The following is an 18,477-nucleotide window of genomic DNA, read 5'->3' on the forward strand; positions in this document are numbered from 1 at the left end:
ATTCATACCACTCTAAAATATTTAGCATATTCTACAGTCTTCTGCCATGTAACTTTTGGGAGATGTTGTAAAACCAGCACCAACTATCTCTTGAATCTTATGCCATTATTGTAAAAATAGTTAAATTATAAAAAGATCTATATTTCAATCTGTAAAATGAAGAGCCTCCAAAGTAACTCTGCTAATAGAATGGAAGACCCAGGCAATGCTCAAGCACTGTTAGCTAGTGCACCTGCATTTTCCCCCATTGTCACCCATAGGGCAAAGTTGTTATTCTTAACCTGTCTGTGAGATACGATATACAAAGAGCTTCCCTAAGAAAAGGGATGAAAAATCACAGCTATTCTCCAGGGTATTCATGTGTACCACCCAGAGGCTGGTTACAGAGCACCAATGGTAGGGGCCTGAGAGCAATTGGTCTACCCATCTTCATGAACAGAGGATATTTGGATGCATGAAAAAACCCACAGGTTTACAAAATGCTAGTGTTACACGATTCAAGATCCAACCGAGCAGTTATTTGCTTTTAATAAACACACGCACTCTGTTAAACACACACAATAGCCACACACTCAACCCCTCACCTTTAAAAGTAATTGTTAAAAAACATTTTAAGGAGTCAATATAGATGGCAAATATAGATGTACTTCCAGAAGAACAACCATGAAAAATGCATTCTTAATATTGTAATTGTTGACTTTACTGCTACACATTTTTTGGGACGCCTGATAGGAATCTTCATGGAGGTTTTCATAATCCATAGCTGTGTATCACTTTGCACTAGTTTGAAGTGGATTCAATTTTAAGTTTGAAAATTGCCTGAGTGTAACCAGAACCAGATGGGAGTCTGGTATTGATTTTGAGTGGTATACATACTTTGGAAATAATTAAAGATTAAGAGTGGAACGCTTGTCAGAGTCACTAGTCTTTCTGAACGAAGCAGTATTGTCTGGTGATGTGGCCTCACAGAAACAGCAGCGACGCCTTTCCCAACAAGCATAGAAGTTGCCAAGGTAACAGTCTGTCGGAGCTGAGCCGCAGAGATCACAAGCTGTTCTATGTGACTGATCAGACTGCAGGGAATGCGAACAGTTTCAGTGTGTACAGTAACTAATGGTTGGGACAGTAAGAATCATTGTAATAGAAGATGTAAAGTTGTATGATGGAGGTAAATGAAAGAATGAAGAAGGATCAGGTGTTTGGAGGCTTTCAGTGGCATCATTCCAAGGAGTTGTAAAGGAGCTAAAATCTATTATTTTTATGTTTGAGGAGATATTAGAGAGAAAAGAATAGAACTGAGTGGAATCTTTTATCAGATATTGTGGAGGAGGGTGCAGTACGGAGAGGGGGAATAGTAATGTGAGAGAAAAAATATATACACCATATATATATATATATATATATATACCACAGGCAGAATATATATACACCACAGGCAGACATCTCAGTGATTTTGTTCTTATTCAGCCTGTTAATTATTGAAGCACCAAAAAAATTACGTTCCTATCAGAGACTCATCAGAATGTTGCTGTGGCAATTTTAGGTAATACACATCAGTGCAAGTTCAATGCCAGTTCTTTCTCTACAGCTGCCACATTAACATTATTTCCTCTTGCTGCAATGATCCGTTAAACAATGTTAGATCACAGGGTATTCAGTCAAGGATGGAGACTTGTGAATGTGTGTAATATATTTTTGTTTCAGATACAGTTTTACAAGAATCCACATTGACAGACTTGCTTATCGTGGTGGTGTATATTTTCTAATTTTATTGAAAAGGACCCTTATCACAGGGTGTTTACCACAAGCATTTGGCTTTACAAAACCAGTCAAAATAGCAAGAAAACCAAAAGAAAATCAATGATCTTATTGAATGTGGAGCCGGCTTGAAGGGCCGAATGGCCTACTCCTGCTCCTGATTTATATATTCGTATGTAAATCTGAGAAGACAAAGGAGGGAATATTCTGAAAGGAAATTAAAGTTTCAGGGGTTGAATAAACTGTGTTGAAATCAAAGATCTAGCTCCAAAAGTTAAAGTTCATCATATGTTTACATTATCATTTGGTTATCATAAAGATTGCTAAAAGAGCCTAACAGACTTAGATTAGATGTAAAAATTCAACTGTGTTTTCAGGTTGGTATTGAGACGCTTTAACTAAAAAAATTAGAATACAAAATGGGATAGGTATGATAGAAGAATGGTTTGGCATATTGAACATTTCATAACACAAGCAGATTAGGATTCAAAATAGGTCACAACAGCATATTATTCATTAACAGCCACGGATAATCTCATCTGTTTGTGGCAACCGTAAAAAAAAGCACAGCCCTATTGTTCGCTTGAACTCATTGCTTTGTGAGTTATTTATGTAGCTATTCGGTTATAGTGTGCCAGATGTACCACAGCAACTATGTTTTAATAACAGCTTCACTTGCCCATCCCATAATAGTGTCCTACTGATCTAATTCAGTGACTGTGGGCCTTTAAGAGTGCTGATTGATGATCTACAGCAAACCAGCAAATCTCAGCATAGCTGACTGCTGCATCCCGATCCCAGCATCCTTTGCATGATTTGCTGCAGTCTCCTAGCACAGAGCAAGAAACATGCATTAAATAAAGACTGATTTTGTTTCAATTCTGCTGGGTCTTCCCCAGCCAGTGAAACACTGCTCGTTACTGACCTAGAAATGTTATTGCTATAGCAGATAATAGGGTCACCACTTTTCTGTTTTCATTGTTTTTTTCCCTTCTCTATTCTCAACATGGAGCATCACTACGTGCAGCAAGACATGTCTTTGCTCTAAGAATTGCAGTACCATGGTAGGATTATACTTCAGATAGTAAACTGCATGTAACTGAAAAGTATTAAATTCCACAATGACTGTAAGCAAGATCTTCTGACTAACAGCTATCTAAAAGAGTACAAGTTTTATTAAAATGTTTGACGAATGCAGAGTATTGGTCTCTTGAATGATATTTGTTTCGGTGAGATTATGAGTAGTCTAAACTATTATTGGTGGATAATAAATCACTGCTGGCTGCTCAGCACAGTTCCTATATATTGTTTTGCATGGAGGGAGGCCAGAAAGGGGTAACTGAGAATGGAGAGTAGCTAAGTGTGTTTGGATGTCTAATTCTGAATCAGCTTCTGAATCAAGTTATTTGTCTCTTGATATCGTCGGAAATGAATTTGATTTACTTTAAGTATTAAGTATTAAATGAGAACTTTTATTGTGACCCTAATTGTAGTTATTTAATTTCTTCACTACATATTACTGCAGTGATGCCAATTCCTAATACTTCTGCACAGCCTCAGTAATAATTCCTTACTAAGCCTCTTCCATTGACATGGGTAGTCTTTAGCAGACAATGAATTCAATTCCAAATCAATTTGAGCCTGGAGGCAAATGCACATGTTTGTTGATTTCACTTTCCAGTTTCAAGTTCATGATCAACAACCAGCATGCGAAAGATCACAATGAATTTAATATAACCTATATTTTTTTTAAAAAAAAACAATGATCCAGAAACTCTTCAATTCTTAAATAATGGTTTGCACAGAAAGCAACAAAATCCTTGCTTTAAAAAGGATAGTAATTGGTGCTGTCTTTAAAAATCACCTTTTAATGTGAAATTAATGTATTATTAATTTAATTACTGATAAAATATAAGATGCATTGGAAGAATTGAAAAATTAGGTTTAGGCCCCACCCCCCAAAAGAGCTGGAAAAATATTTTCCTTTATTTGCTAATTTTAGCAAAAAGAAAAAGCAAGCATAGTGATTTTTCCTCTTTATAACCATGTCTAAAAGTGGGGAATTGAGGAAAATACAGGCAGCTGTGAGTGATTAATCTCTTAAAGCCACAACGTATTTGTTGAACTATTTTGGTTCAGTGACAAGAGTGCGAAATAAGCCATGCAAAACAGAACAGCACAGATAATTTCCACACTCAAAATAACCAAAGAAGAAATGAAGTAATTGCATTTGTATAAGAGTCTGTCATAACCCTAGGCCATCCTGAAGTGCTTCGTAGTCAATGGAGTATTTATAAAAAGTTGTGATGTTAAGAAACATATCAGCCGATTAGTGCACAGCAAGGTTCCACAAACAGCAATGAGATAAATGACCAGTAGGTGTTGCTTGAGGAATAAATGTTGACCAGAAATCAGGAGAACTCCTCTGTCAGTCTTCAAAAAGTATAAAGTTGCATCCACCTGAAAGGGCAGACAGCACATTGGTCTATTGCCTTGCCCGAAAGAGGCATCTCTGACAGTGTAGCATTACTTAAGGCAGGGGTTCCCAAACTGTGGGTTGTGACCCCTCCCCAGTGGGGTTGCGGAACGAGATTTTGAGGTTGCAATCTCTGAAGCAGCAATGACAGCCATGGAGCTCAGACTGAGTTTTTACAGCTGCAAGGCCCCTTTAAATGTTGGGTTTTTAAAAAATCTGTCAGTGGGCGTGGCTTAATCATCTGTTCTCTGAGGCCTAAATACTGTTACAACCACAAGCTGGAAAAAGGTGGGTGTTTGCTTTCTTCAGGGCAAAACCAGAAGTTTTAAATACACAAAGCCAAACCCCCCCACCCCCCCGCAACCCCCCGACCCCAGAACAATTCTCTAACCCTCCTCCAGTTTTCACTCTGGGGTCAAACAAATTCTAAGGCATTAAAATGGGTCACATCAAGAAAACGTATGGGAAGCACTGACTTAAGGACTGCACTGTAATGTCAGCTGAGCTTATATGCTGAAGTTTCTGGAGTGATGTTTGAATCCATGATCCTCTGATTCAGAGGTGAGAGTGCTACCAGAGCCAAGAGTGATATCTGGGAGGTAGGAGTATTAAATTTGGGGAATCAGTAGTGAGACCGTCTTCACCTTGAAATTGTTTAAGATTTTAAAATGCCACTATCAGGTAAATAGGAAGATATTCTTTGGAAAGAATGTTTAAGATCTAGGATCAAATGGTGTACAATTTATAATATGAGCAAAATAAACATAAAGAATTTCTTCCTACTTATGGTGGTTGACCCTAATTTAATGAAGCTCAGTGTTTATTGGGTACAGGCTCTCAAAAAACAATTTGAAAGATTTCTGTTGTGAAATAATGTAAATAGTATCATCAGCTTCTTTGGATGGGATGGTTACTGTGTTTGCACTTGCCCCTTCACTTTTAATATTTCCTCCCATCATCCCAAGTAAGTGGGCAGGTGACCTCCTGTTAGGTTTATGTAGGGTTTATTTCCATAAGCCCCTGCAGCTATACTTATATGTCTTTTTCAATTATGAAAGAGCAGAAACGAGAGAAATCAGTGTGTGCAGAATAATTTATTCTATCACTTAGTGACACTGTGCAGGAAAGTAACTATATTACTGAATTCCTGTACCATACCTGAGGGTTCCGGATTTAAGTTAAAGCAAATCTCTTTTTGATGAAATAAAAATAGAAAATGCTGGAAATACTCAGCAGGTCAGGCAGCATCTGTAGAGAGAGTAACAGAGTTAACATCTCAAGTCGATGACTTTTCATAAGAACTAGGAAAAGTTAGCGATGTATTAGGTTTTGGCAAAGGGTGGGTCAGACAAAGACAAAAGGAAAGATGCAAAGAAAAGGAAATAAAATGGACAGAGATTAAGGTTGAAAATTGTTGAACTTAATGTTGAGTCCAGAAGGCTGTAACGTGCCTCATTGAAAGAAAGATGCTGTTCCTCAAGCTTGCGTTGAGCTTCACTAGAATAGTGCAGCAGACCAAGGACAGAGATGTCAGTGTGACAGCAAGGTGAAGAATTACCTGGGGTCATTCTTGCAGACTGAACGGAGATGTTCCATGATACAGTGACCCAGTCTGCTTTTGGTCTCCCCAAAGCTGAGGAGACCATATTATGAACAGCAAATAGAGTAGACTAAACTGAAAGAAGAAATCGCTGCTTCACCTAGAAGGGATGTTCAGGACGTTGGACGGTGAGGAGAGAGGATGTAAAAGGGCAAGTGGGGTTGAAGGTGAGGGAAAGAGGAATGCTATTATAGTTCTGAGAGGGAAGGGAAGGGGTGAGAGCATAAGTGCAGGGAATGTGGTGGGTATAGTCGAGGGCCCTGTCAAACACAGTGGATGGGGTGAAATCCTAGGTGGAGGAAAAAAGCAAAACAGATCAGTAGCGTTGTTGTGGAAGATTGCATCATTGGAACAGGTGCGACAGAGACAGAGAAATTGGGAAAATGGAATTGAGTCTTTACAGGGTGTAGAGTATGAGGAAGTATAGTTGAGGCAGCTGTGGGAGTCTGTGGACTAATAATGAATATTAGTTGATACTCTGTTTCCAGAAATGGGGATAAGAAGTTAACGAAGGGAAGAGTTGGAGGTGGACCATGTGAAACTGAAGACGGGTGGAACCTGGAAGCAAAGGATAAAAATGGAGGATACGAAAATATATCTGATATGTTTTCCTTTTTCCTGAACTGAGGGTTCCCCATCACTGTGATTGACAGGGCCCTCAATCATGTCTGACCCATCTCTCACACCTCTACCCTTACACCTTCCCCGCCCTCCCAGAATCATGATAGGGAACCCTTGCCCTCACTTTTCACCGCACCAGCATTTGCATTCAAAGGATCATCCTCTGCCATTTCGGCCAACTCCAGCATGATGCCACCACCAAACACATCTTCCCCTCACCCCCTCCGCCCCTGTTAGCATTCTATAGGGACCGTTCCCTCCATGCCACCTGGTCCAGTCCTCCATCAACCCCAACCCCAACTCCTCATCCTCTTCCCACGGCATCTTCTCATGCAATCACAGAAGGTGCAATACCTGCCCCTTTACCTCCTCCAGCCTCACCATCCAAGGCCTGAAATACTTCTTTCAGGTAAAGCTCCACTTGCACCTCCTTCAATTTTATCTATTGTATTCGCTGCTCCCAATGCAGTCTCCTCTACAGGGGGAGACTAAATGCAGACTGGGTGACCACTTTGCAGAACACCTTTGCTCAGTCCGTAAGCATGACCCGGACCTTCCTGTCGCTTGCCATTTCAACACACCACCCTGCTCTCATGCCCACATGTCTGTTCTTGGCCTGCTGCAATGTTCCAGTGAAGCTCAACGCAAACTGGAGGAACAACACCTCATCTTCCGATTAGGCACTTTACAGCCTTCTAGACTTAACAATGAGTTCAACAACTTCAGACCATGGACTCTCTCCTCCATTTTTAAATTTTTATTTATTCTTTAATTTTTATTTTTTTAAATTTCTTTTTCTATCCTTTCTCCCCCACACACAAGGCCACCGTCAATTGTTTTCATGTTTTGCTTTCACAGAGGGCTGACCCTTGTTCTGCTTTTAACACATTCTGCTATCTTACCTTAATGCCACTATCAGCACCTTCTTTAGGCTTTAACACTACCATTAACACTGCCTTTGTCTTGTGTCCATGACATCTTTGTCAAATCTCTCCTTACCACCCATCTATCCCTGGCCTTCTATTTTGCTCCACCTGCTCCACCCCCTCTTAAACAGTATAAAATCCATGATATTTCTACTTCTCTTTAGCTCAGCAGAAGAGTCTCAAAATGTTAATTCTGTTTCTCTCTCCACAGATGCTGCCAGACCTGCTAGGTTTTTCCAGCATTTTCTGTTTTTATAAACAAACAAACTTATTGGGCCAAATGGCCTTTTGTTCTCTAGTCTTACATCGACTGAAATGAAAACTGCATCATATTCTACACTATTAAACTTACTATTTGCTACATCCCATGTTTATCACATTAAATTCTGGTGGCATATTAGCTTTGATTTAGCGGTGCTTTAGTTAGATGCTAGTTGTAGTAGACAGACAACTGATTCACTGATGATTTTATCTCTCCTTGGTTAATCTATTACACACTGTAGCAAGTCAGACAATTGTTTCAAAAATCTGTTAACATTGTTATATGTTAGAAGATTTTATTTGGCTTGAAGTTGTGACAAGATTTGTAAACACATGAACTAAGCTGCAAGTTAACTTTGTTTTTGCAAGTTAATTTCTATTGTTTTCTTTATCCTTTCTTTCAGTGTGCTGGGTGAGGGCAAACTGGACCCATATGTCAGTGCATTAGGATGGCCAGTGACGGCTCGAACATTACCAGTCCTGTGGTACGCCAGATTGACAAACAGTTTCTGATCTGCAGCATCTGCCTGGATCGTTACAAAATTCCTAAAGTCCTTCCTTGTCTACACACCTTTTGTGAGAGGTAGGTAACCTCCTTCCTAACTTGACTGAAAAATTTCCTCAAAGGCTGTGCTTCTCAATATTTTGCATCATACTGAATAAGTTCAAGGGAGTAAGGTGCTGTTTTAAAACCACTTTTCATAGGTGAATATCATTTGTGTAAAAATGATCAAAATCAGACCATTTCGGCATTTGCTTTCTAAGCAGTGAATTTATTGGAACCTGATATTGATGGTTCTTGCACATGGAGTCCTTACTAAGGGAATAGCACAAAACGTTCTTACTGGATCAATTAATTAGATGAATGTAATGCAGTGTTCAAGATAATGGAGGCTTTCTCTTCATTTCACGAATGAACCTCTGTGACCCTTGAATCTCTTGTTTCTTCCATTAAACTGGTTCAATACAAGGTGTCAGATATCTGTCTGGAGTCTGGGTTCCGGGAAAAAAAGGATGTGGCTAAACATATCCTTTTTCACAGTTCTGCTAACATCAACACGGATTTATAGGTAACTAACACTGGGTCAATTTCTTGCGAGTACTTCATTCACAAGATGATATTTTATTTTACAGCATGTATTCCAGTAACCTGTACAACGTACAGTGGCTTTCTCAATGGCAGCTAAAGCTCCCAGCACTACCAAAATGTTAATATCTTTGCTAAACTGTGAATTGCAAAATCATAGCACAGAATTGCTGCCAATGATGCTCCTCCAACAGCATTGTATCCACTGAGACCTACCCAAGTGAGTCTTCTGCTGAAAGACTGGCATATAGGTGCATTGTAGAATTGCCACAAAATTTAATGACTTGCATAAAACTGTATTTTATTTTAAAAGGCCAAGTTTTCAAATCTGGACTTTGTCGTTATTATAAAGAATAGCTCAGAAATGTTTTTAATTATATTATTGAAATATGGTGGTGCTAGGTGACAGGGCTATTGGCTTCTCAGTTCAACAAATAAAACTGACTCCTTGTTGCCATGATTTACTCTATAGCTTTATAGCACTATGTTTTATGCCCGTATTAGACTGAAGAGTTCATGAGCAATTCGAAGTTCAACCAAAAAGGTTTATTGTGTTTCTGATGACTAACAGCTCTTTGAGGAGTACGAGTGACCTATAACTACAATGACTGCAGTAAAGGTACCAACCTGCCCATGGAACAAAACCTAGTCTTGCAACAAATTGAGATGTGACTTTACAGAGGTGCATAAGACCATAAGTAGTATAGAAAAGGTAAATATGGAACAGCACTGTAAAATAAACTGTAACAGGAAGACAAGAGGACACAAGTTTAAACTACTGAATGGCAAATTGGGATCGGATGTCAGGAAGTTCTTCACAACAGGAATGGTTAGCATGTAAATGGACAACTGTGTAGGGTAGTGGAGTTGAAAATCCTGGAATCCCTTAAGGAACTATTGAATACTGTGAAGGGAGGATGTGAAGTAGGATTTTCAGGCTGGGTGGCTTAAAATGGTCTGAATAACTATCCTTGTGTTCCTGTGCAGAATACAAAAGCAAAGGCGATAACGTAATTAGAAGTAGATGTTGCTGAAAAGATACCCATGTGACATATACATTGCAACAAAGCATGCAAGCTGCAGCTGAAGGTGAAATGTGCTGAGTTTGCCTAACTGAATCCTTGTGTTGCCTGAGTCATGCCTTTTGGGAACAAATTGCATTCAGATAGAATGGTGTGAGTTATACATGTGGGATTCATTTATACCCATTGTTGATCAATCTCAGGATCAATTCCTGCACTTGAATAGTGAGGCCTGAGGCACTCCCAATATTTAGCCTCGGGTCTCATTTCCATTGAGCCAGCAAGCTGCCCATAGCAACAGGCAGCTTGGTGACAAGTTTGATTGAAGACTAGCCGGCTGTTGGTGTCACAGCAGTCCTTGGTTAAGTGAAGAAGTGGACCAGGAAGGGAGGTAGTTACGGTGGTGATCAGGAGGGCACGCATACTTTGAATATGGAATAGGGCGATTGCTCCTGTTCCTCCTGGCCCCACGTTGAGGTAAGAATGTTTTAAAAATATTACCTTGTTATTTACAGCAGGGTCTACCTGTTAGACTGCATATTGACCTGGTTTTTCTGAGGTAGACCAACCTTGAACTGGGGCCCTCAAATATGTGTTAGGCCCCTTATTTCCACATGCAAAGGGATTAACAACTTTCAGCACAAGTAGCGGTAAATGTTAGGTGAATAAATAATTTTAAATTTGAGATTGGTAGATTTTTGCTAGCCAAGGTATTTGAGGTATATGGACGAGGATAGGACGCAGATCAGCTATGATCTCTTTGAATGGCGGAACAAGTTCGAGGAGCTGAATGGCCTCCTCCCATTCCTATGTTCCAGCGCGGGCACTGCAGACTGATTTATTCGCCTTAACATTGGGGCAGGCAAGGCACTTCCACCTTGTAAAATGTGTGTCCTGCCTGTCTGCTACATTAGGAAACCACCCGAAAAATGGGCCCTGCATGTCTCATAACAATGAAGTATGGACAGTGTTACATATTTAGAGACCATGCTTATTTATAGTTAACTTTAAAGGGCTTAGATAATTTCTGATTTTATGTAGCTTAGAAGTCATTAATACTGAATGTAATTCTTATTTGTATGTAACTCTTAATATTTCACATAATAACTTAACACCACTGTTCCTTCACAGTGGATGACTTATGTGTATGCACTCATCTTAAAGATAATGCTGCATGTGTACAATCTATTTGTCCTCTGCACAACACATTCCAGAGTTTAGAGAGAATGTTGGTTATTACAAAGGCAACAACAATTTACATTTATATAGCGCCTTTAATGTAATGAAACGTGCCAAGGCACTTCACAGGAGCATTATAAAACAAAGTGTGACCATAAGTCACATAAGGAGGTATGGAATTAGATAACCAAAAATTTGACCAAAGAGGTAGGTCTTAAGAACTGTAAGAATGTGAGTTAGAGAGAGGAAAGGTGTAGGAAAGGAATTCTGAAGCTTGGGGCCTAGTCAACTGAAGGCATGGCCACCAATGGTGCAGCAATTAAAATTGTAGAAGCACAAGGCCAGAATTAGAGGAGTGCAGGAATCTCCATGAGTGGGGCCTGAGGAGGTTACAGAGATTTGGAGAGCCAAAGTCATGGAGGGATTTGAAAACAAGGATGAGAATTTTAAAATCAAGATGTTGTTTGACTGGGAGCCAATGCAGGTCACCAAGCACAGGGATGATGGGTGAATGGGACTTTCTGCCAGTTATGACATGGACAGAGATTTGAATAACCTCAAGTTTACAGAGGGTAGAATGTGAGACACCAGCCAGGAGTGCATTGGAGTAATGAAGCTTGAGGTAACAAAGGCACAATCGAGGGTTTCAACAGCAGATGAACTGAGACGGGCGAAATCGGATGATGTTATGGAAGTGGAAATAGACAGTCTTGGTGATGGCATGAATATGAGGTCAAAAGCTCATCTGGGGATCAAATGTAACACCAAGGTTGCGAATAAACTGGTTTCATCTCAGACTGGTGCCAGGATGAGGGATAGAGTTGGATTATTTGAACCATCAAAGAAAAATGATTTCAAAAATATTATTATCAGGGCCATTGTGTTTTACAATGACTAAGTCAAATTCCTATTTTTTTGTTGCACAGAATTCTGGAGATTTTACTATTTTGGGTTTACATTCAAATACATTTTGCCATTTTAATTACTTCCATCGGTCTGTGGTAACTGAACATGTCACATTCCAGTTTTATTATATGGAATTAAAGAAGTTTATTAGTTTTTATGGCAATGATGTTCTGTGATTCAGCCCATTTTTCCACTAACACTATAAATCAATGGCCTTGGTAATTAATAACACGGTTTTATTTGCATCCATTTTATTATGTAAACCTGAAGAATAATAGATTAATTTGTCGGATTAAGTACTGGGACCCTGTGATATTGTACTGAGATTTAATTTTATAAAGTACAGGCTACTCCAAGAGCTCCTACTCAGGATCTGCTGTTTGGTAAATTGTACATATCAAAAATTGATTCAGAAACAACAAGGCAATTAACAGAGGAGTGACTAATGCACTGATTTGCAATTGATTAAATTTACTATCTAGAGCAGTTTTAGTAAAATTAATTTTGACTGATTGGGATAGCATCAGCAGGCTAAAAGCGCATTGATTTCTTTTTACTTCAAACTGGTCTCACTACGTTTTGCAAGGTAGTCAGAAATGAAACGCTGTTATATTTTCTTCCTATTTAATTTTACTTGACAAGTGCACAAAACAATTGTCTCTGTTTTGAAACTTTTGTATCCCGGGATCAAAATACTTTTTGGGCTGCATGAGCCAAGCAGAAACAATTCCTAATTGTGAGTGGGGATCAGTAGAAATCTAAATTCCAAACTCAAACTGGGTCAGTTCACATTATGCCAGCTAATCCTTGAATCCTGTCATCAGTTTTTTTATATTCGAGGACAGGTCTGAAGATATAGTTCAATAACTAGCTTTTTGGTTCTCTTAAACAACTTGATCAAGAGTCTAATATATGAAATGAATGCTTTCTGCAAAGTTGATTTTGAAGAACACTGCACTGAACTCATTAGTTGGCCTTTTTCCCTTTGGTGGATGTGTGTTCTGCAGGAGGGTCTCACTGGCCGCCTGCTTCTCTTGTCCATTCTGGGTGGCCCAGAAGAGGGTGTCCATTGATTCGCTTGAGGCATTCTGCCACCAGTTGACACTGCAGGAAATGAAGCTTCTAACAGATGCGTGGAATAACATCACAATTTAGTTTTCTGAGGTCCTTTTTAGTTCAGTTGAAATCAGACTTCACGTTTCAATTTTTAAAATGAAGGGGCACGTGCAAATTTATGTCTCTGTTCATTACATTTAGCAACCCAGCGCCATCTCTGTGGATCAATTGCATGGTTAATTTTGCCAATATGCTGATTTAGTTTTATTTTAAGCTCCTGTGCGTTTAATTGGACCGCATATTAGGCTATTGTATTAGTGGTAAAAACAAAAAACTGCGGATGCTGGAAATCCAAAACAAAAACAGAATTACGTGGAAAAACTCAGCAGGTCTGGCAGCATCGGCGGAGAAGAAAAGAGTTGACGTTTTGAGTCCTCATGACCCTGTTGAAGGGTAATGAGGACTCGAAACGTCAACTCTTTTCTTCTCCGCCGATGCTGCCAGACCTGCTGAGTTTTTCCAGGTAATTCTGTTTTTGTATTGTATTAGTGGTGCCCTTCAAAAGGAGTACTTGTGTGGCTGATTTTCTGTCAGGTGATACGGGATAATTCAATTAAAATAGACCATTTAGTTATATATCTCAGAGCCAGCTGCTGCATATAATCCTTTCTAGGGAAAGTGGACTTTGTTCACAGTTAAAAGGTACCACTGTCTGAAGGTTAGAGAAACGAGCAATCATTTTTTGATAAATATCTATTAGTAGCAGAAAGATTCTGGACAGGTTAAAATTGATTATCATGTTATTATAAAATAAAGGAATGGTACTGGTTTAAACTGGTTTCTCCTCAAGCGTAAGATCTTCCTTGTGTCTTACTTTTCTTGTTCATTGTGATTAATGGTTGAATGCGTGTGGTTATACCTGGGATCCCTGAATTTCTGCAATTTGCAAGACTATTCTCATAATTTGAAAAATTAATATGGAGGAAGAGAGACTTGACATTTCGATGTTCTTTTCTGCGACAATGTAGTGTGTTTTAGCATCTTTATTGATAAATTTGAAAGTGAAATTCCTTTCCAACATCAATATTAATTTCAAAACTCTATCAAGGGAGTCAAATGACTTTTGATTGTTTCTCTTCCTCATCAGGTGTCTGCAAAACTACATTCCTGCCTACAGTTTAACTCTTTCCTGCCCAATCTGCCGTCAGACTTCCATCTTGCCTGAAAAGGGAGTTTCTGCACTACAGAATAACTTTTTCATTACAAACCTAATGGATGTTCTTCAGCGGACTCCAGACAACAGCTGTGAGGACTCCTCCATTCTGGAGACTGTCACAGCAGTAGCAGCAGGGAAACCCCTTTCCTGCCCAAATCATGATGGAAATGTAAGTTAGTCTTGGTATTAAGTGTGATTCTACTCTGCTGCAACTTTAATCAGGATTCTTTATTATCCTTGTCTGTCTTGGTGATGGTGGGATTTTACAATAAAGTTACACCCACTACAAGTTGAGTATATTGTTCAATCAATTAGACTGGATTAGTAAATTTGCTTCACTTCTTTGTGTACAAAGACAAGACTTCTTGCTTTCAATCTTGCAATACCCTATACCTGCAGTCCTCAAACAACATAAAAATCAAGCAAATCAGGCTGTAAGTCATGTTATGACTATGGAGCATGTTGTCAGAGAATTGTACCATACTTACTTTAGTGTCTAGTTTCTCTGTATTTATTGCACTTGCCATTCTGTGAAGGCTTTTTCATCTCCAGTCCAGATATTTAGATGCGGTGAGAATCAAAGGCAAGCTTTATCCTGTTCTCCCCAATTGGCATGTACATTTTCTTTTAGCAGAGATTTCCAGACAGTGATTAGGAGTTGGAACCTCGACTTCAGTTCTTTTTCCCATCACCCCTTTTCCTTTCTGGGGTTTTGTAGCACTAACATTCAGCTCCATGGCATATACAATCTGCATCATGCAGAATTTCATCATCTTAACTGCAAAAGTTAATCACTCCCTCAAAGGGAAAATGGGAATTAGAGGAAGCAGTTTATTTCCATTTGTCCATTTCCATTCTTATCTATATTGTTGTAGCTGTGGTATCACTTTTTTTTCCCTTTATTCTTTCATGGAATGTGGATGTTGCTGGCAAGGCCAGTATTTGTTGCCCATCCCTAATTTCCCTTGAACTGAGTGGCTTGCTCGGCTACTGCAAAAGGCAGTTAATTGCCCTTGTTCAGAGGGCATTTAAGAGTCAACCACATTGCTATGACTCTGGATCACATGTAGGCCAGGTTAGGTAAGGTTGGCAGATTTCCTTCTCTGAAGGACATTAGTGAACCAGATGAGTTTTTACAACAACCGATGATGGTTTCATGATTACCATCATAGACTAGCTTTCAATTCCAGATTTATTAATTGAATTCAATTCTACCAGCTGCCATGGTGGGATTTGAATCCATGTCCTCAGAGCATTAGGTTGGGCCTCTGGATTACTAGTACCATTATACCACTATCTCCCCCTAAATGCTTCTCTTCCCACTCCATTACTCTGGTGACCTCAAGAAATTAACCTTGTCCCCCTCCTATTTCTCATTTATTTGCTGCCCCTTGGTGACATCATCCGAAAACAAAACAGAAGTTTTCGCACGTATGCAGATAACGCCCAGCTCCACCTCATCAGCACCTCTCTCACCTCATCCACTGTTGTCAAATTGTCAGACTGCTTGTCTGACATCCAGTACTGGGTGAGCAGAAATTTCCTCCAATTAAATATTCGGAAGACCAAAGTCTTTACTCCCTGCTACAAACTCTTCCATAGCTACTGACTCCATCCCATTCTCTGGCGACTGTCTGAGGCTGAACCAGTCTTGGTGTCATATTTCTCACCAAGAGGAGCTTCCAATTACAAACACACACCCTGCTGAGACTGCCACCATTTCCATCTCCTGGTACATACAAACAGAAGAATTAGATGCAGGACTAGGCTAATCGCCCCCTCAAGCCTGCTCCATCATTTGATAAGATCATGCCTGGTCTGACTGAGGCCTCTGTTTTCCTGTCTCTTCCCTATATCCATTAACTCCTTTGTCGGTCAAGAATCTATCTAACTCAGCCTTAAAAATATTCAATGACCCAGCTTCCGCTGCTCTCAGAAGAGAATTCCTTTCATTCTTCTAAAATCCAATGGGCAAAGGCCCAACCTGTCCAAACTTTCTTCATAAGACAAGTCCTTCATCCCAGGAATCAGTTGAGTGAACATTCTCTGCACTGCTTCCAATATAATTAAATTTTTCCTTAAGTAAGGAAACCAAAACCACACACGGTACTCAAAATATGGTCGTGCCAATGCCCTGTACAACTGTAGCAAAACTTTCCTACTTTTGATATTCCATTCTCCTTGCAATTACTTGCTGTACCTGCGTACTAACTTTTTGTGATTCATGTGCCAGGACACCCAGATCCCTCTGTACCGCAGAGTTCAGCACTCTCTCCATCAAAATAATATGCTGCTTTTCTATTCTTACTGGCAAAGTGGACAAGTTCACATTTTCCCACATTATACTCCAGCTGCCAATTTTTTGCCCATTCACTTAATCTATCTATATCCCTTTGCAGACTCCTTATGTTCTCTTCACAACTCATTCTGCTGCCTATCTTTGTGTCATCAGCAAATTTAGCAACCATACATTTGGTCACTTCATTTAAATCATCCAAATCATCAAGGTAGATTGTAGATAGTTGAGGCCCAGCATTGATCCTCGTGGCGCTCCACTGTTTATTTCACGCCAACAGAAAAACTTTCAACTTATCCCTACTCTGTTTCCTATAAGCTAACCAAACCTCTATCCATGCTAATATGTTACCCCCTATAACACAAACACTTATTTTGTGTAGTAACTTTGTCAAATGCCTTCTGGAAATCCAATTACCTGGGAATTTGTCAGCTGTTAGATTCAATATCCTTACTCTGTTGATTGTAATTGTTTTAAATTCCTCCCACCCTTTCACCTCTTGATTCATGGTTATTTATGGGATGTTATGTGTGTTTTCTACAGTGAAGACAAACACTAAATACCTGTTCAATGCATCTACCATTTCCTTATTTCCCATTATTAATTCCCAGACTCTCTCTCCAGAGGACCATTACTCACTTGTGTTACTCTTTTCCTTTTTAAAAACCTGTAGAAACTCTTAATATCTGTTTTTTATATTTCTAGCTAGCTTTCTTTCATACTCTATAATTTCTCAATCTTTTTGTAACGTCACTCAACTCTGTCCCTGTCATAGCTCAACAACTGCTGGGACCCTAATCCATGCCTTTCCCACCTCTAGACTTGACTATACCAATGCACTCGTAGCTAACCTCCCACATTCATTCTCCATAATGCTGTGGTCATGCAAAACTCTGCTGCCTGTGTCCTTACTTGCATGAAGTTTCATTCCCCGAACACCTCTCTGCTTGCTGACTTACATTGGCTCTAGTTTAACAAATGTTTGGATTTTAAAACTCTCATCCTTGTTTTCAAATTTCTCCATGGCCTCACCCCTCCCTATCTAAAATCTCCAGCCGCACAATCCTCATGCGATATCTGCACTCATCTAATTCTGGCTTCTTGAGCATTGCTGATTTTAATTGCTCCATCATTGGTGGCCATAACATTAGCTGCCTAGGTCCTAAGTTCCAGAATTCTCTCCCTAAATCTCTGTGCCTCTCTGTTTCCCTAGCCTCCTTTAAGGTGTTACTTAAAATCACCTCTGACTTAACTTTGCTCTAGTATCACCCAATGTGGTTTGGTCTCCAATTTTGCTGTATAATGCTTCCATAATGTGCCTTGCAATGCTTTATTACATTAAAGGTACTAGATAAATACAAGTCATTCAAAGCATCAATTTTTTTTCCACACCTTGAATAACCTTGCAGTGTGGGTTGAAAATATTGGAATCACTTAATGGTCTTTCTGAATGCATGATTTAAGATCGCCTAAATGGCCTTTTACATCCAGAATTATCAGGTTCGTCAGGTCACTTCACTGCCCTTAACCTCATATGGGAAGGAGAACAGGAAAGAAATGCTTTATTTAAGAATCTTTCCCTTTCCCCAAAAATACTGAATGCATTTCCTACTGTGGGTCAACCTTTGACAATTTGCCTAAGCAGTGACTATTCCTGTATGAAACCTGGAGGAGACTCAATCAGGTTACTCATTACTAGGGAAATTATCTTTGTAAATGATCCTACCATTGATTCATTTACATTTATTAGAAACTTCTTGTCACTTGTGATTGGCAGATGAGACAAAGAGGAGAAGAAAAACATGCTGGTAGAAGGTATAGTTGGAAAGCAGATTAAAAAAGTGGTGCGATTTATCCTTACACAAGAACATAAGAAATAGGAGCAGGAGTAGGCCATTTGGCCCCTCAAGCCTGCTCCGCCATTCAATAAATTCATGGCTGATCTGCCCCAGGCCTCAACTGCTTTTTTGTGCCAGCTCCTCAGAGCCCTCAAATCCCTGATATTTCAAAAATCTATCTACCTCTTCTTTAAATACTGTCAGTGATCTAGCCTCCACAACTCACAGGTAGAGA

The 18,477-nt window shown here is 39.5% G+C and overlaps 1 protein-coding gene across 5 annotated transcripts in view; it reads left to right on the top strand.

The window, feature by feature from the left end:
• LOC121277646 (tripartite motif-containing protein 2) overlaps positions 1 to 18,477 on the top strand; it is a 173,923-nt gene that overhangs the window by 112,960 nt on the left and 42,486 nt on the right. For all 5 annotated transcript variants that reach the window (XM_041187257.1, XM_041187265.1, XM_041187242.1 and 2 more), the window contains exons 2-3: positions 8,047 to 8,225; positions 14,040 to 14,277. In XM_041187257.1, coding sequence (XP_041043191.1) covers positions 8,092 to 8,225; positions 14,040 to 14,277 — 372 coding nt within the window. In that variant the 5' untranslated portion in view covers positions 8,047 to 8,091. The remainder of the gene's footprint in view (positions 1 to 8,046; positions 8,226 to 14,039; positions 14,278 to 18,477) is intronic.

This window comes from Carcharodon carcharias, chromosome 1 (genome assembly GCF_017639515.1).
Source record: "Carcharodon carcharias isolate sCarCar2 chromosome 1, sCarCar2.pri, whole genome shotgun sequence".
Lineage (NCBI taxonomy): Eukaryota > Metazoa > Chordata > Chondrichthyes > Lamniformes > Lamnidae > Carcharodon > Carcharodon carcharias.